Source organism: Musca domestica, unplaced genomic scaffold (assembly GCF_030504385.1).
Source record: "Musca domestica strain aabys unplaced genomic scaffold, Musca_domestica.polishedcontigs.V.1.1 16, whole genome shotgun sequence".
NCBI classification, from domain to species: domain Eukaryota; kingdom Metazoa; phylum Arthropoda; class Insecta; order Diptera; family Muscidae; genus Musca; species Musca domestica.
The window spans coordinates 9,324,108-9,347,215 of NW_026712219.1; the positions used below are offsets into that span (position 1 = coordinate 9,324,108).

Below are 23,108 nucleotides of genomic sequence, written 5' to 3' on the forward strand. Positions count from 1 at the left end.
ATTTTATTGGAAATAATACATCGAGGATGCTACTTTTGAATAAATAAAGTAGCTTCATTCTATTTTATATTTAACTATTCTGAAAGTCAAAACATACACTTCTTGGGAACGATATTTGGTTTGGGAGGTCGCATGCAACAAACATTTACTTCAGTCAAATTTGGTGGAAATCGATTCAGAAGCTATATAAGTTTATGCATTTTATTTATTCATATTTTGTTTTTGTTGTAACCAAATTGTTATTTTTTCGAAATGAATTATTTAATGCATTAAATTATTCATTGTTTAACTCATTAGGTTTTCAACTCTTTTTAAGACCGTACCCTTTCAGACATTCTTTGCAATGGCCTAAATGTCCAATTGTTCGCCTCCTTTATTTATGCATGTTCCACTAAACCATATGTAAACCAATGTATTGCATTGAAGTTTGCATCGGCAGTAACCTAGCGTTGTTGTATTACACATAAAACTGAGGTTCGTCATTGCGGCAACGTTGTCCTCGTCCTCATAAGGATAATGCTGTCGTTGCGCCTCATGTACATATGTATGGATGTAGGTGTGTATGTAAATGTAAATTTCACTCATATTGTGGCATGAATTGAATATCTCCCTAGCTGGCTGGTTGGCTGACTCAGTTGCTAGTTGGTGATGGCGTTGATAACAATGATGATGCATTGCTTGCTTCTTGGCATTATGTATGTCTATGCTGCGTGGCAAAGGACACTTCAAAGTGTTATAAGTATTTACTATTACGACGAGGATGATGATGATTGTACATTTCGTGTAATATGACATTGTTTGTTTGTTCTGCCATCAAAATGCATTTGATGGTGGAAGAAGAATGGAACATAAAAAAACGACAAAGGAAGGGAAGGAGTGTAATGCCACCACCCCACACCATGCTCATCATGTCTCATACATTAATTTAAAAATAAAATAAAGGTTTTTATTTTTTTTTAACACATTTAAATTGTGTGCGTGTAAGGCTCGACAAAAGTTGTTCCCTGGTTTTCTTGACAATGACGCCACGAACACGCCTAATTTTTGTTCTCATTTTTTTCTTTTTTTTTGACAATTCAATTGTTCACGCACGCTTGCATATTTATATTATTAACCACAAAATGTGAACGCTAAAGGAGCAGCTCAAGAGTTTTTTGACTTTTTGTATATAATTAGCCCTGAAAGTTGTATTACTTGATAAATTTTTCCAGTTTTTTTTTTTTCCTTTTTGTTCATGACAATAAAGAAATGTATTTTAATGACTTTGACGATGACATGAAGCAACAAGGAATGGCAGGAGGAACAGTGTTACGAAATATATGGAGATGCATTTTTTACAAAAGTATAATCTGCTTCTAAAAAAGTATGCATCGAATAGGCCCATTTGGACCAAAAATTTTAGCTAATTTGAATAGCTTAAGAGAAGTAGATTCGTGGTGCCGTAAAAAAAATTGAAATATGGTATTTAGAATGACTATGCAATAAATAAAGTAGAAATGGGATAAAGCGTAGCTAGGAGAAGTATAAAATTTGAAAATACTAAACATATTGAAATCCCGAACCGTGGTTCCAAAAATTTTGCCTCTTCGTTTTTTTTTTTTTTTTTTTTTTTTTTTTTTTTTTTTTTTTTTTCGTTCGGTCCCAACGCCACTCTTACCCGCCCCTGCCGACCGAGGGGGCCACCTCCCAATACGTAGGGAGCGCGTACACCCCATAGTCCGCACCATGGAGGGTTAGTATTGTAGGGAAACACCAGCTACAGTAAAACATCAGCCGGTTTTAGTAAAAGGATTAGTATTACAAATCACACACAACGAGCAAAAATACAAATCTGGCAGCTCCTAATACTATAATTATAAATTAAGTATTGATATTTTTATTGCATGCAAAGGTTCAGATAGTGATAAATTATTATAGAGGTTGTTATATATTTCACATAAAGATCTAAGGGGGTTGCTTAGTTCGTAGTTAGATCTCGCCAAGGAAAGATTTAGCGGTATATAATTACGACTTATTCTAGACGGAACATTAAACTTTATTTCACTAATTAAAAATTGTGAATCAATTTGACCACGCAAAAGTCGTATTAAAAATATTGCTCTAAGCATTAAACGCCTTCTTTCTAACGATGGAAGGTCTATAAGTTTTAATCGATTTTCATAGGGGGGGAGTGCTTCAGACGGATTCCAGGGCAGACCTTTGAGAGCGAATATAATGAATTGTTTTTGAACTGCTTCTATTGAATTAGAGTAACATTTATAAAATGGACTCCACAACACGCAACCATACTCTAATGTAGGTCTAACTAGACTAGTAAACAAGCGTTTAGTTACGTAAGGGTCTTCAAACTCTTTAGACCAGCGCTTAATGAAACCTAGAAGAGACTTTGCTTTATTAACGCTAGATTCAATGTGTAAGTTAAAACGAAGTTTATTGTCCAAAATAACACCAAGATCAATAAATGAGTCTACATTCTCCAATTTGTATGAACCTACAAAGTAATCAGATTGAATATATCTAGATCTGAATAATGACAATTTTTTGCATTTTTTAAGATTTAGTGACATGCCATTCATACCACACCAATTTACAATGGAATGTAGATCATGTTGTAAATGTAATGAGCTATTGAGAGAATCGAGATTAATGAACAGCTTAACATCATCTGCAAACATTAGAATTTTGGAAAACTTTACAACTGACGGAAGATCATTGAGATAGAGAACGAATAGTAATGGTCCTAAATGGCTTCCCTGAGGAACACCAGAATGGACTAGAATATTTTTTGAGATGGCATTTGTGAAAGACACCTTTTGAGTACGGTTTTCAAGGTATGATGAGATCCAGTCTAACAATAATGTAGGGAAACCCATTAAATCAAGTTTGTGGAGTAATAAACTATGTACGACAGTGTCAAAAGCTTTACTAAAATCGGTATAAATTACATCAGTTTGAAATTTATTAGCAAAACCATTATGAACATAGCATGTTAATTCCATAAGATTAGTTAAAGTTGACCTACCTCTGATGAAACCGTGTTGACACGGTGAAAAAATTGGAGCCACAAAGTGTGTTAGCCTACGCGAAACCAAAAATTCAAAAAGTTTAGGTATTGCGCTAAGCTTAGCAATGCCTCTATAATTTTCAATATTGCAACGACTACCAGTTTTATGGAGAGGAATTATATAACTAGATCTCCAAAAATAAGGAAAGTAGCCTAAAGATAAAGAGTAGTTAAATAATTTCGTAAGTGGTATGTATAATTCAATTGCACATAATTTAAGAACGTTTGCCGGTACTCCGTCTGGACCTGGGGAGATCGAATTTTTTAAAGTTTTTAAACCATTTAAGACCTCTTCTTCCGTAAGCAAAATTTGGGGCAAAAAATTCAGTCTATTAATGTTAAAGCTGTAGTTGCTAGTGGATGTAAAAGTTGAATAGCTATTCTGAAAAAAATCTGCGAACATGTTTGCAATATCAGAATCATCGGTAGCCTCTGTGCTGCCGAATTTCATACAGCTAGGGAATTCATGGACTTTTCTTTTAGAATTTACGAAATTATAGAAGTTTTTTGGGTTGCGTTGAAAACTATTTCTAATTCTTTGTAGATATGCCGAATAACATTTTAAATTTTCAGTATTATACTTATTTCGAGCTTTGGAGTAATTGGAATAGTTTAAGGATGAGTTAAATTTTTTAAATTTCTTAAAAAGTTTACTTTTGTTATTACGTAAACGTCTTAAATATGGAGTAAACCATGGCGAGCCTCCATTTGGCGCGTAATTTGAACTAGGGACTGTTAGTTTAAAGGCTTCATTTAAGATATTATAAAAATCGGAAATACAATAATCAATATCACCTTCAAGACGCCATATTGTATTGGAAAGAGTAGTACGTAACAAATCAATGTTAATTTTGGAAAAGTTAAAGGATATTTTTTTATTGAGTGGTTTGGATGTTATTTGAGTTTTAAGATCAAGAGTTATATTGAGGGTTGGGTGATAATTATCCTCCGGTTCGACAAACGGTGCACATCTACATAATGAAAGGTTAACGGTTGTGGAGAATACTAAATCTAAAATTCTATTCTTGACATTAAAAACATTATTTATTTGGAAAAGTCCTTGGTCAAATATAGCTTCCCAGAATTCGTCCATTCTACTAGCTGAGCCTGCAGACGATACAGGAATATAGTCTATGGAATTTTGTTTAGGGATCCACGATATACTTGGTAAGTTGAAATCACCAAGACAAATAAGATCAAAATTTGCTGACTTTAAACATGAAACATCCTTCAGAAGCTTTGAGTGCTTAATGTATATTTCAAAGTCTGAATTTGGAGGAATGTAGGAACAAGTTAAAGCAATAAATTTACCACGATATAATAGTTTGACACATATAAATTCTATATTAAGATCTTCAGTGACAACTATTTCAGACGTAATGGAATTATGTACAGCTATTAAAACTCCTCCACCGGTTCTATTTACTCTATCATTTCTATAAACTTCAAATTGGTCAGAAAAGATTTCTGTGTCGTAGATTTCAGGTTTAAGCCAAGTTTCAGTAAATATAAAGACTTTAAAATCAGAACCAAAAGATTTTAAAAAAGTTTGACGAAGTTTTGAGTTTAGACCTCTGACATTTTGGTATAACATTTGTAACGAATCAGATTCTATTAGTTTTTTGAAGCTTGCATAGCGTTAGAAGTACGGACAGGATTAAGTGCGTTACGCTTTTCTCTGTATACAAACTCTTTTACTAAAATGTCATCGGGCCAGAATGAACTATTAATAATAGTATCGAATATGTTTTTGGAAACAACAAGCTTAAACGATGAAATTTCACGAGCAGAGGAGGAATTAAACTTAAAAATTTTAAAATCACTTTCTTCAAGATTATGTATTTTAGATTTAACATAAGCACTTATAATATTTATTGTAGTACTAGGATGCAATCTAGATATAAATACGCTTTTTCTAGGAGGAACTACAATTAGGCTACTAGAAGGAAGAGAAGCACATTGCAATGGTGGATGTGCTGTAGGATTTGACGTATAATCACTTACAAAAATAGGGGGGACGCTATGCAAATTATGTGGATTTTGCTGGACATTAGATGGAGCTTCAGAAGATAAGGTTTCGATCTGAGTACTCCGACTTTCACTTGTATTAGAAACAGCCGGTGATGACCTGCTGGATGGCGAAGATGCAAATTGCAACGGAGGCGCCAGATGGTTGTCTGAAGATAAATTTTCAGTATTATTTTGTAGCGGGGCAACAACTGGTGAATTTAGCGATATTAAGTTATTACCAGAAATAATAGCTGAAGATTTTTTTCTTTTGGGCGAACCATCAGGATACTCAAATTTATTATACATATTTTCAAAATAGTTTAAGCGAGAGTAAACAGATTCAAAATCTTTCTTCATGTTTGCAATTTCGACTTTAGACTCCTTAAATAGACGGTAAAAATCAACCTCCAAGGACCTACAATTTATGCACGCCCAGCGAAGTCCATTTTTTCTATCAGTTATTACATCAAATTGTCTACCAGTAAAACCCGCACATTTAAAGTGACCATGATTTTCACATATCATGGAAATTAGTAAAGAAAGTCTTAAAGTCGGGCGGGCAGACTTTATGATATCCTACACCACTTGGCATATTTAGTAGGGCTTCACTAAACAAATTTAAGTCTTTTTGGGGAATTTGTGAGAATTAAATCATACCAACTACGATTAAAGTTATAATTTAAAGTAAATGAGTCTAAATTTATCGAGGCATTTGTGTATTTTGAATTCAGACTTTTATTACGCATTTAATATTATCTAGTTGTGCACAATTAACTAGATAATATTAAATGCGTAATAAAAGTCTGAATTCAAAATACACAAATGCCTCGATAAATTTAGACTCATTTACAATGAACTTGAAATCGGATAAAGATATATATGGGAGCTATATATGCAAATCTTAACCGATCTCGATAAAAATAGGCAAGGGTATTTCTGAGGTGTATCTGATATATTTCCCTGAATATCATTGTTACGGAGTGCATATCACGGCTGTGGGGAACAAATGTATAAAAATCGAATGAACAATATATACGGGATCTACAGCTATATCTGAACCGATTTTCACCAAATTTGACATCGTAGTTCCTAGACTCAATCTGGTCGTAAGTGCCAAATTCCATCCCATTTGGGCTTATATTAAATCTTTGGTGCAAAATAAAAGGCAAATAGGAAGAAGATATATATGGAAGCTATATCCACATTTGAACCGATATCTACAAAATTTGGCATAAGTAGTTCTGAGCTATATTTGATATATTTTCCAAAATATCGTTGTTACAAAGTGCATATTATGGCTGCGTAGGACAAAAATAACAAATCGGATGAAAAATATGTATGGGAGCTATAGCTATATCTGAAATTTGGCATACTTATTTTCAGGCCTAATTTGATCGTTTGTGCAAAATTCCATATGTATCGGGTAATAAATGCGACCTGTACATTGTTTACAAAAACACAATAAACAGACGGACGGACGGACATGCATGTGATTCTATGCCGATCATCAAAAGGAACTATGGGTCTATCTCATTTCCTTTTGCCTGTTAAAATCAAATGCACAATAACATAATACCCTGACCACCTTGTGGTGAAGGGTATAAAAATACAATATGCTCCAAAATCCCAATTCCAAATGCCAATAGAGATTTTTATATAATATTTTGGGATTCCAGCTCTATACCTTCAACACATATACCCAATCTAGTAGCACTTAGTACTTTTCGAACAATTATTGTACAAATTCCCAAAACCATCTCCATACGCAGACTACAACAGTAAGATCCATATCAAATTTCAGGATTTCAGCTCTATACATTCACTCAATACCAAATAAAGTATCATTCAATACTTTTTGTACAAATATAGAACGCATTTCCAAAACAACCTCCATATCTCAATTCCAGATACCCCCCATATTAAATTTTGGAATTCCAGTTCCATACCTTCATTCAATACCAAAATTAGTACCACTTAGTACTTTTCATGTAATTTAGTACACATTTCCAAAACCAGCTCTATATCTCAATTCTAGATACTAGCAGGGACCTAAATATCAAATTCGAGGACTCCAGCCCGATTCCTTCACTCAATATCAAATTTAGTACTATAAAGTACTTTTTGTAGAACACAATTTCAAATCACAACTCCAGATACCAAGAGAGACCTCTATATCAAATTTAAGGATTCCAACTCTGTCCTTTCATTCAATACAAAATTTAGTACAATTTAGTACTTTTTTGTACAAATATAGTACACAATTCCCAACCATCCCCAAATCTCTATCCCAGATACCAACAGAGACCTCTATATCAGATATCGGGAGTCCAGTTATATTTCTTTTGCCAATACCAAATAAAGTAGCATTTAGTATTTTTTGTACAAATAAAGGACGCATTTCCAAACCACCGCCAAATCCCAAACACAGATACCTTCAGTAAATTAAATATCAAATGTCAGAATTTGAACTCTATCCCTTCACCTAAATCCCATATATAGTACCATTTAGTACTTTTCGTACAATTATTGTACGCATTTCCGCAACCACATACATATGTCCAGGCTACACATGAACAATAATTTCAAGCACTATCTGTTCGCCTAACATCAAAAAAAAGTAATATTTAGTACTTTTCGTACAAATTAATGACGCATTTCCGAAACCACCTCTTTAACACAAACCTATCACCCACAGGGAACCCAATACGAAATTTCAAAATTCCAGCTTCATCCGTTCACCCTAAACCAAACTGTTCCAAATTTAGTACCATTTAGTACAATTCACACACTTAACACACATTTCCAAAACCAACATCATATATCAAACTTATTTTCCAGGCTTGATTCTCATACTAAATTTCAATTCCATTTTTAGCTCTTTTCGTTAACATAATACGAAATTATACCATTTAAGAACTTTTCGTAACCTTCAAATTTGAATTTCCAAATACCCTTTGATACAGCTATCCTGTACTTCAGCAGTGACTCTCATTCCAAAGTTTAGAATTCTAGCACGTTGGTTCCAATACAAAGTATTCAATTTTTTATACATTTTAGTACTTTCAGTTTGTCAAATACCAAATATTAAATATTCAGTTCATTATACCTTTCGTACCCTTTTTGTACGGATTTCCAGAATCCAGCCTACTAGCTTCAGCCATTTCGTCTGGGCATTGATTATCAGTCAGTTATTTCACAACTCTTTTGTATGTTTAGATGGTTTCGCCCCACTGTCCTCCTTCGCCTACGTTAATGTTAACCACATTCTTTCCCACAAATTCTTGTTGTTATGTGAGTGTGTGTGTGTTTGAGTAAATTTCCCAAATGGAGACATATTCACAATTTCGGTTTATTTCATTTATGTCTTCATTGAAAGGACTTCCAGGAACCCCTTTATGGCCCCCTCCCCACCCACGCTTCATTTTGCTTAATAGCGGCATAAGTTTTCAACTGAGCAACATCACGAACAACAACAAAATCAACGACATCATCGTTAACGATATAACGCTGCTGACATCGTTAGCGATATGTCATTTCCATACAATGCGACTGACGGACGGCAGCGTTTGGTTCGTTCATATTTGATTTTGTCATGTTTTCCCTTTGTGGGATTTGAGCAATTGCATGTTAGCTGGTCGAATTCGAGGAGCTCACACATGTTGGTCCTTCAAACAGGCAATACTCTCTCTTTGACAAATGTGCGGCGGATTCTTTGTTATCTTGTGTGTGTGTGTGTTTGAGAGTAAGCGCCCGTGATGGCTTTGGCTTAGCCACCGTACATGCATGCGTCGGATGTTTTTGTCAGACCCACATTAAAACGAGTGGTGATTGTGTCGCACACAACACATTCAGCCCACAACCAAAAAAAATAGAAGTTGTAGTTTCGAAGTTATGACAAATATGATGGATTAGCTTTGAATTGAAATGCTTGAAGGATATGAGTTGCGTGTTGCGCGGTTGAGAGATGAAATTGGGAAAGGAATTTTAAGAGAATATTTAAGAAAAGAAAACATTTTTGTGGGTATTCCGGAAGAATTTGGAGGAATGAGGTAATGGATGTACAAAATAAAATTTAAAGAGGGAGGACCAAGACAAAAGCATTGAAAATTTGCTATGTGACAGGCTAGAGCAACTTCAGACAGACAGTCTACAGGTCTTGAACTGGAGTCGTCCAAGGATCAATTTAATCAAAACCCAGGGTTTCATTTTCTTTCACTAGAGTCGGATTCGAAGTCAGCCAAATGTATAAAAAAATATCGCAGTACCCTTGCTAAAAACCAATTCTGGTGAGGTATTAGTTTCACTATTCCTATGTAGTATTCCTAGAATCTTTAACCACTTGGACTAGGAGTATTTCAGGCACAAACAAAATTGTAAAATCTCAACTAAATTTTTAAAGGGTTTTTTTTTATAAGAAATAAACCAAAAAAATCTATTCATCATTATCAGAAATCCTCAAAACTCCAGAGATCGGCTCGAAATATGCCCTCGGGTATTCCGATTTATTAAAAAAGAAAAAATAAAAAAATAAATAAAAACCTTAAACAATGTTAATTTTAAAGTATCTATCCTCACTATTTTCCACCTACCTGTATTGTGGCCCTGGCCCCACGACTTATGGCCGGCATCACACTTGTGTGCAGCACACATTGTTTCTTCTGGCCATAGCTCATGCCATCGACCAGATAACAATTATCTGGATTTAAATCCAATGGCTCGGAGTAGGGTGGCACCGTTGGACTGGGCGTTGTTGCATTGGCCGCCATCATGCCCATCTGCTCGGCATTGGGTATTACAAAATCTCTACCGCCGGTGGATGATGCCACCGAATCTCGATCTAAAAAAGCACCAGTACCATATTTTGAGGCAAATTTATCATTACTGGCCGTGGAACGTCCCTGTAGGCCACCACCAATGTTACGTCTTTTGTGGGTGGATCTTACAAAACGTGAGAGGATTTGTAGATTTTCCTCCGCAATACCCCCGCTACCATCCAGATTTTTGGCATTTTTCGTTTCATTCAAATAGGCCTTAATGGAGTCGGGAATTTCAATGGAGACGGCAAAACGTTTGGTGTTGTTAATGGTCTGGCGATAGGGTTCATAGCGTGGCCAGTACTTCTCTTGTTCTCTCAGCAGTTGTTCACGATCCCTTTGCCTCTGCAGCTCTTCACGTTTACGCAAACGTATACACTTGGGCGCCTCCGGATTACGTACACAGGGTGGCAGTTTGGTGGGTTTTGTGGGACGTCTGGTTGTCGTTGTGGTGGTTGTTGTTGTTGTAGTGCTTGTTGTCGTTGTGGTTGTACTTGTTGTTGTGGTTGCCACCGGCATTCTGCGATCTTTGTTTTGATCATTTAGCAGTAGAACCTGTGGCACAATGGCAATTTTATCCTTGCCATTATTATTGACCGGCTGCAGGAAGGCAGACAGCGACTCCTCATCATCGTCATTGTGGTAGTAACCCCCAAAGGGTGGTGAATGTGAAATTTTACTATTTATGTTAATTGATGACTTCCTAGTGGGCGGTAATACTGGTGCTGAATACTGATAGATGGGACGAAATGGTACCTTCGGCGATGCCGTTGTGGTTGTGGTGCTCGTCGTTGTTATTGGCCTACCCTGTTTGTCCTTCTGCAGACTGGGAAAGACCACAAATTTCGATTGAAAATTACTATCATGCTTTGTGAGATTCTGCAGGAACAAAATGTGTTTCTTCAGGTCTTCTATGTTCGAGGCAAATTCTGGTGTGGCCGGAGTGGTGGGCTTTTTCGTTGTCGTTGTAGTGCTAGGCTTTGCCGTTGGCGCTGAGAGCATTGAACTGCGGGCCATCGACTGTGCCCATCGAGGATCTGGTTGGGAATTTTTCAATGCCATGGGTACAATAAATTTACGATCCTCATCGGTTAGACTGGCCGGCAAACCATTTTCATCGGTATCTTCATCGAGTAGAATGATTTGCTTTTGATCCATTTCCTCTTGTATGGGATGCATCCTCCGCTGTGTTTGTGTTCTCTGTTGTGGCATGGGAGTAGCAATCTTTTTGGTAAGATTTGCCTTGACAAACCCCGTCTCAGAATCTCTTAAGTCAACGGGTTTTATAAAGGTACCCAATTTTCTGAGGCCCTCCTGATGCATTAACGCCTGTTCATCTTTGGTAATGTTCAGGGCTATGCTGTTGTTGGCCAGCACTTCGAATTCATTGCGAAACTCAATGAATGGCGATTTAATGCCAAGGGAGCTGGAAAAAAAGAGAAAAAATAAGCATTAGCAATTTGAGCTTGGACAGGAAAAAATGTGTTGTCTTGGTAGGCATGGGAGGATCTTTCGTATGTCTTCAAGAAAAATGAATGTTATACATACGTTAAACAACTATAATGGCTGATGTCTTTAGTAATATTCTGAATTTTTATATCCTCCACCAAACAATGGAGGGTATATTAAATTTGACACCTCGAAATATTCTTCGAAAACCCAATAAAGTATATACGATAGACTTCTTATTATTTATTTTAGAGGTTTGCAAATTGACATCAAGATTAATATTACATGCAGGCTAATTGGCATTGAAAATGGGTCACCTTCCGATATTCGGTATTTTGATGATTTCGGCGGCATTTTTCTCCGGAATTGTTTAAAATTTGGTATTTTAAGTTTTTAACATATACTACAGCCTATTACAGAAAATTGTCTGTGCAGGTGCACGCCTTCGTATAGGTATAGGGAGGTATATAACGGTACCTCCCGATATTCGGTATTTTGATGATTTTAGCGGCATTATTCACCGGAATTGTTTAAAATTTGGTATTTGAAGTTTGTAACATATACTACAGCCTATGACAGAAAATTGTCTGTGCAGGTGCACGCCTTCGTATAGGTATAGGGAGGTATATAACGGTACCTCCCGATATTCGGTATTTTGATGATTTTAGCGGCATTATTCACCGGAATTGTTTAAAATTTGGTATTTGAAGTTTGTAACATATACTACAGCCTATGACAGAAAATTGTCTGTGCATGTCCACGCCTTCGATAGGTATAGGGAGGTATATAACGGTACCTCCCGATATTCGGCATTTTGATGATTTTAGGGGCATTATTCACCGGAATTGTTTAAAATTTGGTATTTCAAGTTCGTAATGGATACTAAAGCCTATGACAGAAAATTGTGCAGGTCCACGTTTTGGTATAGCCCCCATATAACGGTACCTCCCTATACTCGGTATTTTGATGATTTTAGCTACATTATTTTTTTTTTTTTTAATTTCCCATTTGAATATTGTAATGGCTTATGACAAAAGTTGCCTATACAGGTTCACGTCGTAGTATAGACCCTAATATAACGGCCACATTCGGTATTTTAAAGATATGAACAGAATTTTTAACGGATTTTATTGTATTTATTTATTTATTTATTTTTATTTTATTTTATTTATTTATTTATTTATTTTTTTTTGAAAGTTGTCAAATTAGTTCTAAATGGCGGAGGGTATTCAAAGTTCGGCCCGGCCGAACTTACAGTTTTTATACTTGTTTTAAACTATTTTCCGGAATAAATTATTTTTGTTAGAATTGCCCTTTAATAAGTACACCGGAAAGGAATTTTTAAGATATTCTTTAAATGCTCTCAATTTTCAGTCGGAATGTCCTCGAGACATTTTTCTTAAAAAACAAAGACTTTTTAGAAAATATTCCTAAAAATCCTATATTTTTGGTCGGAATTACCTTAAAAAATCCTAACCAATGATTTATATCCAGAAAGTAGTTCAGATCAAATTAACAGGAAGCTCTTTAAAGTTGTTTAAACAATTCAAAATAAATATTCAGCCTAGAAGACCTTGAAAATATTTTCGAAAAATCCATGGAAATATTTTAAAAGCATTCAGGTATTTCTTGAAAGATAATGTGCGAGTTTCAAGAATTCAGAATTCTAAACAAACAAGAACTAGAAAATTCGAAAAGAGGCCCATTTTGTTTAAAAAATTAATTTTTTTATTATTATTTTTTACAAAATTAATTACAGATTTACAAAAAAAAAATATTCCAAAATAAAACTTATTGCCTAGACGTGTAAAAAATCCAGTCGAAAAAATAGACCAACATTAAAACAATCTATGAACCATAGATTTCAACCAAACTCTTGATGCCGGAACCTCTCAAGCTCGTGAAGGTAATGGTGACGTCACTTGAACCCACACCGCCACTGGCAACAACAGCAGTTGCTCCTTTGAACTTCTTTTTGTCGGTGATTTTAATTGCTTTGATTGTCAAAGGAGCTGCTGCACCCTATAGATTAAACAAATGGAAACAGAAACAAAATGTTTTTTCAACGCAATTAATTAAATTTTTAAATCACCACAAACTCACCACTTGTTGATATACATAATTATGGGTGGTAACGGTACCCAAAAATCCTGGTTTGAACACCACTTCCTTGGCCATTAACTTGTCCGCAGCACCAATTGTACCCCATTGATAGTCATTGCCATTGGCCGAGCACAGTGTGACAATGGCGGCAGCAACAACAAAAGAGGTGAGACACAAGAATTTGGCCATTTTTTTTAAAGAGAAACGATTTTTTTTTCAACTGTAATTGATGTTATTGCTCTGGAAGCCAGCGAAGATGTGTATGCTTTTCTTTGCCTAACTTTCATATTTATAGCAATTTGAAGTTGTATCTTTGTTACGGTAATGATAATGTGGGTGACCTAATTTTTACAGCGTCATTTGTGGCAGCTATCATCTGTCGAAATTTTGTAATCACAAAGTACGAAAGATGTGTTTGAAATACTCAGAATGCCTATCAGCGATTTTGGTTATTGGAAATTTGACATGCCCTATTATCTGCTGTTTTGTCATTATTAAAAATTGATAACAACTGCATGTTGACGATAAATATATATATATATATATATATATATATATATATATATATATATATATATATATATATATATATATATATATATATATATATATATATATATATCAATAATGCTGCATTTTTTCCGATTGTTCAGAAAGTTCGAGGTAATTAGGAACATTTTTCCCGTCTTATGTGGATGAAGCTTGAAATTTAAGAAAAATACTAAGTGTAACGTTTTAAACCCCTTAAATAAAACCCTCTAAAATCCAAATTAGAAAATCTGTGAGTCATTGATTAAGGCCATTATGGGTCGCTTTGATCTTTTTGTGTCCTCCACAATAGTATGGAGGGTATATTAAGTTTGTCATTCCGTTTGTAACACCGCGAAATACAAATTTTAGACCACACAAAGTATATATATTCTTGATCAGCATAAAAATCTATGACGATTTAACGATGTCCGTCCGGAATTGTTTAAAATTTGGTATTTCAAGTTCGTAATGGATATTAGAGACTATGACAGAAAATTGTGCAGGTCCACGTTTTGGTATAGCCCCCATATATCGGTACCTCCCGATATTCGGTATTTTGACGATTTTAGCTACATTATTCACCGATTTTTTTTTTAATTTCGCATTTGAATATTGTAATGGCTTATGATTCTTATGCAGGTCCACGTCGTCGTATAGACCCTAATATAACGACCACATTCGGTATTTTAAAGATATGAACAGAATTTTTGACGGATTTTATTATTATTATTATTATTTTTTTTTTTTTTTTGAAAATTGCAAAATTCGTTCCAAATGACGGAGGGTATTCAAAGTTTGGCCCGGTCGAACTTACAGTTTTTTACTTTTTTTATCTATTTTCCGCAATGTATAATTTTTGGGAAAAATTGCGCGTCTGTGGAAATCACTCTAGCTTCCGAACGAATTGGAGTAGATTGTTCAAATGTTACTCAAATGTTTGTTACGCATGCAGGTCCACGTTTTGGTAAAGCCCCCATGTAACGGTTCCTCCCGATATTCGGAATTTTGAAGATTTTAGCGACATTGTTTACCACAATTGTTTCAAAATTGGTATTTGAAGTTCGTAATGAATACTATAACCTATGACAGGAAATTGGCTGTGCAGGTCCACGTCTTCGTATAGCCTTCATATTATGGTACCCCCCGATATTCGGCATTTTAATGATTTTAGCGACATTATTAACCGGAACTTTTTCAAATTTGGTAGTTGAAGTTCGTAATGAATACTACAGCCTATGACAGAAAATTGTCTGTGCAGGTCCACGTCTTTGTATAGTCCCCATACAACGGTACCCCCGATATTCGGCATTTTAATGATTTTAGCGACATTATTTACCGAAATTATTTCAAATTTTGTATTTGAAGTTCGTAATGGATACAACAGCCTATGGCAGAAAATTGTCTGAGCAGGTCTACCTTTTAGAAACCCCATGGTACTTCCCTATATACGGTAATTTGATGATTTTAGTTACATTATAAACATATGTTTTTCAAGTTTCGCATTTGAATATTGTAATAGCTTATGATAAAAATTGCCTATGCAGGTCCACGTCGTCGTATAGACCCTAATATACAGCTACTTTCGGTATTTTTAAAATTTTAACTGTTTTTTTTTTTAATTGCCACATTTGTACCAAATGGTTGAGGGTATTCAAAGTTCGGTCCGGCCGAATTTACAGCTTTTTTACTTGTTCAATATCACAAATATAAATTAGAGGTCGTCATCTATAAGACCTGGCAGTGAACTATTTCCACCGATATCTTCATGGAGTGGAATATTTGTCTCTGACGCATTATTTTCTTTTCCTATACAGTCTCCCCTACATCTATGTTTCAATGAACAAGATTACTTTAAAATTCCGTATTCAGTAACAGATTTTCTAAAACAAAAAAATGTGCTTTTGTTTTTTCTCTCATGGTGGAAAGTGCAAACGGCTCGGCCAGGCTTTTCGCTTTTTAAAGCGAGGCTTTCCAACTTAGATCAGATAATTAAATCAACTACACTTCGTATTGACCTTTGTGTGACTTAAACCTTCGAAATATGTAAAGTAGTAGGGTAAAATATAAAACACAATTGATAATAATTTGCTGTTAGAGTTTTGAGCTTTGTGGCTAATTAGTGAAAATTTCCCAAAATGACATAAACAGCTTGAAAGAACGAAATAGACAGCAGCTAAAGATAAGCAACAAACAAAATGTAAAACAATGTAAACCAGTAAAGACAGCCCAAAAGTCAGACGGTTAAGTCTTTATGATACCCTACACCACCATGCACATTTAGTAGAGCTACCCATAACAAACAAACGTTTTTTATGAAAAATGTATGAGAATTAGATCATACCAACCATGATCGTTTCTTAATGCGTATTATGGCTTTAAAGCAGTTATATTTTAAAGACGAAGGGAACTAATATATAGGAGGTATATCCTCCTCAAAATCGATTTCTTCTAAATTTGAGGGATACATTTGTTTCTCAACTGATATTCACCAAAATAGTGGTACTAGAGCTGACATTACACTCTGAGTGCATAAAACGTGAAATCGGATAAAGATATACAGGGTGAGATGAAAAAGCTGCAGCAAACTTCATTTCTAAGCCACTCGTCCGACAGCTGTTAAAATTATTCCAGTGGCAGCTCATTATATTGTTTACAAGTGTACAAAAGCATTTTGGTTGAAATTTTCCAGGAAAAAAGTTATACGTGATGGAATTCAAGCATGATAGTGTGATCACCTTATATTTGGCTGGATAACCACATGTGGCTATCGTTAGAGCACTCCAGCATATAAATGTGAATAAATCGCCGATTGCCGTGATACTGGTAGCGTAGTCCGACGTCAAAGAAGTGAACGCAAGAAAACAGCAACATTAGCAGAAATGGTTCGAAAAGCGAAGAAGCGACTTGATCGAAACCCGCGTCGCAGTGGCCGTAAAATGGCTCGTTAGCTGATTCGGCAAATATTGAAAAATGAGCTCGGGGTAAATCCATTGAAATTTCAAAAAGTGCAAGAATTTACACCGCAACAGAAGAAAATGGACTCAAAAGGGCTAAAGAGTTGCTTTGCTTGGCCGAAAGTGGTGAACTGCCGAATTTGATTTTCTCCAATGAGAAAACATTCGTTGACCAGCAGTCTGTAAACAGTGATAGTGTTTACTTGCCAAAGACGTCAGCTGAAAATATGCACCTTCGGTTGGCCACCAGAACTCAAGCACCGGCCATGGTCGCTTTCCGTTAGTATTAATCGACCATGGCATCAGAATAAATGCCGAATATTATCGCATACAAACATTTTGGCCGCAGACCTTGGACATTCCAACAGGACTCAGCACCATCGCACTCAGCATGCGCCACCCAAGAATGGTTACAAAATGAGGTTCCTCGCTTCATTTCCAGCGCATAATGACTACCAAAATATCCGAACGCCAATTGGTTGGACGATTGCGTCTTGAGTATCTTGGGAAAGCAAGGTTGGCACTAAAAAATACCAAAAAGTCGATCACCTCAAGCAAGCGCTTCGCCGGGAATGGGCCAAACTATCGCAGAGTAACATTCGGGCAGTGTGGAGAGGGTTTTATTGGCCGTTTGAAGGCCATAATTCGTGCCAAAGGTGACAAGTTAGAACAAATCTTAAAAAATATTTAAAAAAAATAGTGCAGTATCCGACATTTTGTGCTTTCATTCGATAAAATTAAAAAAAAAATTAAAAATTGTTGACTTTTGACTTTGTGACGTTTGACTTTGTTGCAGTATTTTTTTATCTCCCCCTGTATATGAATTACTGGCGTTTAGGTAAGATTTAGACCATTTCTTCTAGGACCTATAGTAGAATCGTATGACAAATAATTTTGTAGAATATTTTGAATTGAAAGGAAATTATTAACCATATTCTAAACAGAGCACAACCAAAAAAACCATTCGGTTGACCCGCCAAAATACCAAAATATTCCCAGTATTTTTATCTACAATTTTGCCAAAGACAATATATATCCAAAATACACAGATTCCGAAAAATCTTAATTCGAAAGTTTCCTAAGGTGTTCAAGAAGGGGGGAATTTGCCTCCTCTATTTTGGTTACTTTTCGATGTAAACTTTTAAAAACGTCAATCTTTTTTTTTTTTTTGTTGACCCGCCAAAATACCAAAATATTTCTAGTATATTTATCTGCAATATTGCCAAAGACAATATATACCCAAAATGCACAGATTCCGAAAAATCTTAATCCGAAAGTTTCCTAAGGTGTCTAGTATACCGTAATTACTTTTCTGTTGCAAATTGGATTTTTTTTTACAAGGCCAATAACCCTGATTTTCAAATATTTTTTGAACCACCGTCAGTTCAATAATCTTTGATGTTAAAAATTATTCTTTCCAAAAATATGTATTAATTTATATGAAATGTTAAGGGTTGTATCACAGCCCAAAGCATGTGTTCTTAAATATCATTTCACCAATAAATTTATTTGGGGCTTAGATTCCCATTTCCCAAATTATTCGCAATTTAATTTATGATTCAGAAGCATTGTCATTGATCTCTACCTTTCCTATGATTTTATCGCATTTTCAAATAAATTTCAAAAAACTGTGGCTGAGCATTTTTTGCTGCACCCTTTATTGTTGGACCTAAGCTTTCTGTTTGAACTCCCACATTAGTTTATTTATTTGTTTTGTTGTAGTTTTTGGTTTTTTTTTTTTCAAAATCTCTTTGCCTAGCTTAATGAAAGTGTTATTTGCTTACACTCTCGCTCTGCTTAAAACGATATTGATGTTCGTTTTGTGGTTTCTATTTCGTTCACATTTAAAACAAACTGATAAAAAAATAAATGTAGAAAAAAAAAAACACTCTCATTTGTTGTCGCAATAGCTCAGCTAACAAAAGAAGAAAAAAAACTGAACTTAGTCAGTGTTATTAAGCGTTAGCGAAAAAAACCTTTTTGAAATGTCTCGCATTATTTTCATAGTTTTAAGTGTATTAGCATATCATACACTTGGCGCGACAGCAGCGAAAAATATCGAAAACTCCGGCAGTCATCATGTAACATTTGGTGCCCAGAGTCCCCGGGAGGTACATTTGGGGCGTTACACGGCAATGGAGAGATTTAAGCCGGTAAAGGTTGTTGAGGGCGATTTCGTTTATAGGCCAAAGGTAAAAAAAGATTTTTGCTTCAAATAAGAAAAAACTCTAAAATGTTTACTGTTTCTTTATTAGCCCAATGATTTACAATACAGCCGCACCATAACACGAATTGTCATCACCGACCAATACGACAATGGCAATGGCGGCTATGCCACCCTAAAAGATGGTGGACCAAGCACCAACTTTGCCATAATTCATTTGAAGTCACAACGCAATCATGGCTATAATTTTGTTATTGACATTTATGGCATATAGAAATGTGCGGTAATAAAACAAATATATTTGTTTAATAATATAAACAAATTACAAAAAAAAAAAAAAAAAAAACTAAACAAACAATAACAAGTCAAGAGTTATTTAATAGGTTCAATTAAAAAGCGATTTTATTTATTTGCGAGTTTTTTTTTTGTGTATTTTAGTTGGCCTTTGACAAAATTTATTTAAATCTAATTAACCGCAGAAAAAAAGTGTTCGACACAAAAAGCTAAAGGACAGTTAGGTGAATGGATTTTTATTGGATGCATTTATGCTGTTCATGGAATTTTATGGAAAAACCACTAATTGATATTTTTGCAGTATGTAAATTATGATTATTTATTGATCATTTGCAATGGCATAAAAAGCGGGATTCAATTTATTAAAATAAACAAAAAAAGGATTTTAGAAAAAGTTTTTATTTAAAAAAAATAAATAAAAACAAGTAAGCAAAGGCTACAGTCAAACGGGGCCGACCGTTGAATACCCTACAACACTATAATAAACCATACAGTTTATATAGGCGAAATACTCGACAGAATTCCACAAGATATTTTGACAAATAATAAAAGAAAACCATCAGGTTTCGTTCTCTATTTTTCGAATAATAGCAACTTTAACTAATTTGCTCATTTCCAATTTATTGGTAGATGTTGCACGTAAATGGTCTTCCTAGATCTGGAACCAATATTTCCCAAAGACCTATAACCTCTCAGAAGTGGCAAAAGATTAACATTTATTATTGGTTTTTGACTGAAACGCATCTATATGAGATACAGACATTTGACTATATTCTTCAACGAAATCAGCGTTAACGAAATAGTCGGAAGTGTGTCTTTCCTGTGTTTGTGAATTCTCCAAAAAGTCACTGGAATGGACATTTTCGTATTTTGTCTATAAAAGTTGCAAACTCCTTCACACATTGAATATTTTTGGATGGCCATCCGAAACTGCTTGGTTTTTGCAATGTGCGGTAACCCCCATTTAAATGTGCGTGAGGATCGGGCGACAATTTTGCGGTTTTTTGGTTCATTTCAACCCCTAAATATATGGCGATAATCTCCAAAAAGAGTAGGCTTCTATTCTGACCCTCATCTTATCCCCATGCAAAATTTCGTAAGGATCGGGCCATAAATGCGATCTGTATATGATATCCTGATATCCTAACTACTTAGTTTTGTTAGCTGTAGAAATATTACCAAATGTTTAATTCAAAATGAAAATATGCCAAAAATATGACAAAATTGAAAAAATATGAGAAAATTGTACAAAATCAATATTTTCATCTTTAGAGAGATATTTTTATGCGATTTTTTTAGACGTTTTTTCTTTCCTGCCAAGAGGCTATTCTGAATTAATGAGAACTGTCGAAATCAGTTCAGCCGTTCTCCACATATAAGAGATCTTTCAAGCATATCTTCTTTGATAGACATATATATCGCACATATTTTGCTATATATCCGATTTGTTGGATAATAACATCAATGTAAAGGTCAGAAGTAACCTTGTGATGGCTTTGTGATTTCGCCGGGATTTAAAATATTCACGGTTTAATGAAAAATTTTGATTTTTTTCAACACAAAAGATATGGTCTATTTTACCCGCTAAATATTATCCGATGACCAAATTGGTAGGCTTCTTCCCCGCCCTAAACTCTATCTACACGCGAAATTTCGCGTCGATTGGTCTATAATTGCGACCTGTATAGCTACTTCAAAATCCGAAATTTTTCCAGTATTTGGTCCATTTCAACCCCTAAACATTTGGCGATCATCTCCAAAAGAAATAGGGTTCTATTCTGGTCCAAGCACCACCTACATTCTAAATTTCGTGAAGATCGGGTCATAATTACGACCTGTAGAGTGATTACAAATTAACATGGACAGACGGACAGACGGACGGACGGACATACATAGCTAGATCGACTCAGCTCGGCGAGCTAGGAAGATCCATATATACTTTCCTATGTGGGAAACCAATATTTCGAGGTGTTACATAATTTTTGGGCCAATCAAACTTATAATACCCCCAACACATAGTGTTGTAGGGTATAATTATCTACGACAAAAAGATGGGAATTTTAAAAAGCATTTTAAAAATTCTGAGAACCAAAAGAACGCGGATTTTTACGAATATTCTTTTTAGGTCACTTGTCTGACTACCTACCCAGCTAACAATTTTTTTTTTTAAAGAAATTTATCGGTTTCTCTAAGATTCTTCTAGAATTTGGATCGATTTTGAAAAATTTTCCGATTTCAGTGACCACGTTCGTACAACTTTGTTTTACCGATTTCGGAAAGAATTAGGAATAAAATGTTAGTTGGGTAAAGAAAAAAATATTTTAATTTTTTTAGAGGATATTTATAATTATTTTTTTATAATTTACCATGGCATAAAAAGCGGGATTCAATTTATTAAAATACATAATAAAATAAAAAATTAAAAATTATCTACAACAAAAAGATGGGAATTTTAAAGAGCATTTCACCGATTCTGAGAACCAGCAGAAGGTAGATTTTTACGAATAAAATTTTAGGTCTTGTCTGAATTGAAAAAATGAAATGATTACTTAAAAAATATTTCAAATTCTAACAAGTAAAAAAGCTGTAAATTCGTCCGTGTCAAACTTTAAATATCCTCCACCATTTGGAACGAATTTTGCAATTTAAAAAAATCCGTTAACAATTCTGTTTAAATCTTAAAAATACCGAATGTACAGTTATATTAGGGTCTATACGACGATATGGACATGCTGCATATGTAACTTTTATCATAATATTCAAATGCGAAACTCAAAATCCCAAATATAGGAAGGTACCATTATATGGGGGCTATACATAAAAGTGGACCTGCACAGACAATCTCCTGTCATAGGCTGTAGTATCCATAACGAACTTCAAATAACAAATTTGAAACAATTCAGGTGAATAATGTCGCTAAAATAATAAAAATACTGAATATCGGGAGGTACCGTTACAGGGTGAGATGAAAAAACTGCTACCAACTTCAGACAGCTATCATTTCTAAGTCACTCGTCCGACAGATGTTAAAATTATTTCAGTGACAGCTCATTATATTGTCTACAAGCGTACAGAAGCATTTTGCTGAGAATTTTCCGGAAAAAAAGTTATTCGTGATGGAATTCAAGCGTGATAGTATGATTTCTTAATATTTGGCAGATAAACCACAAGTTACTATCGTTAGAGCACTCTAGCATTTAAATGTGAATAAATCTTTGTGTCTCGTACCATCGCTCGTTACCGCGATACTGGTAGCATAGTCTGACGTCAAGGAAGTGAACGGAAGAAAACAGCAACATCAGCAGAAATGGTTCGAAAGGTAAAGAAGCGACTTGATCGAAACACGCGTCGCAGTGGCCATAAAATAGCTTGTGAGCTGAACGTATCGCAATATTCCATTCGGTAAATATTGAAAAATTAGATAGGGGTGAAGCCATTGAAATTCCATAAAGTGCAAGAACTTACAAAAATTCGAACAAATCTAAACTTATTCTAAAATTTGATGCTATTTCCGACATTTTTGCTTTCATTCAATAAAATTTAAAATAAAAAATTGTAAAATTGACTTTGTTGCAGTTTCTTAATATTATCCTGTATTTAAGGATCTCTTGCAATAGGTCTTGAGGACGAAAACTTGAATTCTGAAACATAATTTATCAATGTTTAATTATTTTGAAAAATAATTTTCGGGATCAAAATTGATTTTTTATTTTTTTTTTTTTTTT

The 23,108-nt window shown here is 34.8% G+C and overlaps 3 protein-coding genes across 5 annotated transcripts in view; 1 reads left to right on the plus strand and 2 right to left on the minus strand.

Moving 5' to 3' along the window:
* The window catches only part of LOC101892275 (protein Wnt-5), a 398,457-nt gene that overhangs the window by 152,323 nt on the left and 223,026 nt on the right, over nt 1–23,108 (minus strand). For both annotated transcript variants that reach the window (XM_020036814.2, XM_020036815.2), the window contains one exon: nt 9,664–11,314. In XM_020036814.2, the coding sequence (XP_019892373.1) occupies nt 9,664–11,314 (1,651 nt within the window). The remainder of the gene's footprint in view (nt 1–9,663; nt 11,315–23,108) is intronic.
* On the minus strand, nt 13,043–13,711 carry LOC101891757 (uncharacterized). The gene is made up of 2 exons (XM_005183737.4): nt 13,441–13,711; nt 13,043–13,359 (listed from the first exon to the last, which is right to left on the minus strand). The coding sequence occupies exons 1-2, from the start codon at nt 13,627–13,629 to the stop codon at nt 13,186–13,188; spliced, it is 363 nt and encodes a 120-aa protein (XP_005183794.1). The 5' UTR covers nt 13,630–13,711; the 3' UTR covers nt 13,043–13,185.
* On the plus strand, nt 18,847–19,754 carry LOC101890710 (probable salivary secreted peptide). Of its 2 annotated transcripts, XM_059120044.1 has the most exons (3): nt 18,847–19,117; nt 19,181–19,372; nt 19,528–19,754. In XM_059120044.1, the coding sequence occupies exons 1-2, from the start codon at nt 18,911–18,913 to the stop codon at nt 19,361–19,363; spliced, it is 390 nt and encodes a 129-aa protein (XP_058976027.1). In that variant the 5' UTR covers nt 18,847–18,910; the 3' UTR covers nt 19,364–19,372; nt 19,528–19,754. The 2 variants fall into 2 exon arrangements, with proteins under 2 accessions (XP_058976027.1, XP_005183788.1); XM_005183731.4 differs by lacking the exon at nt 19,528–19,754 and having other exon boundaries at nt 19,181–19,455.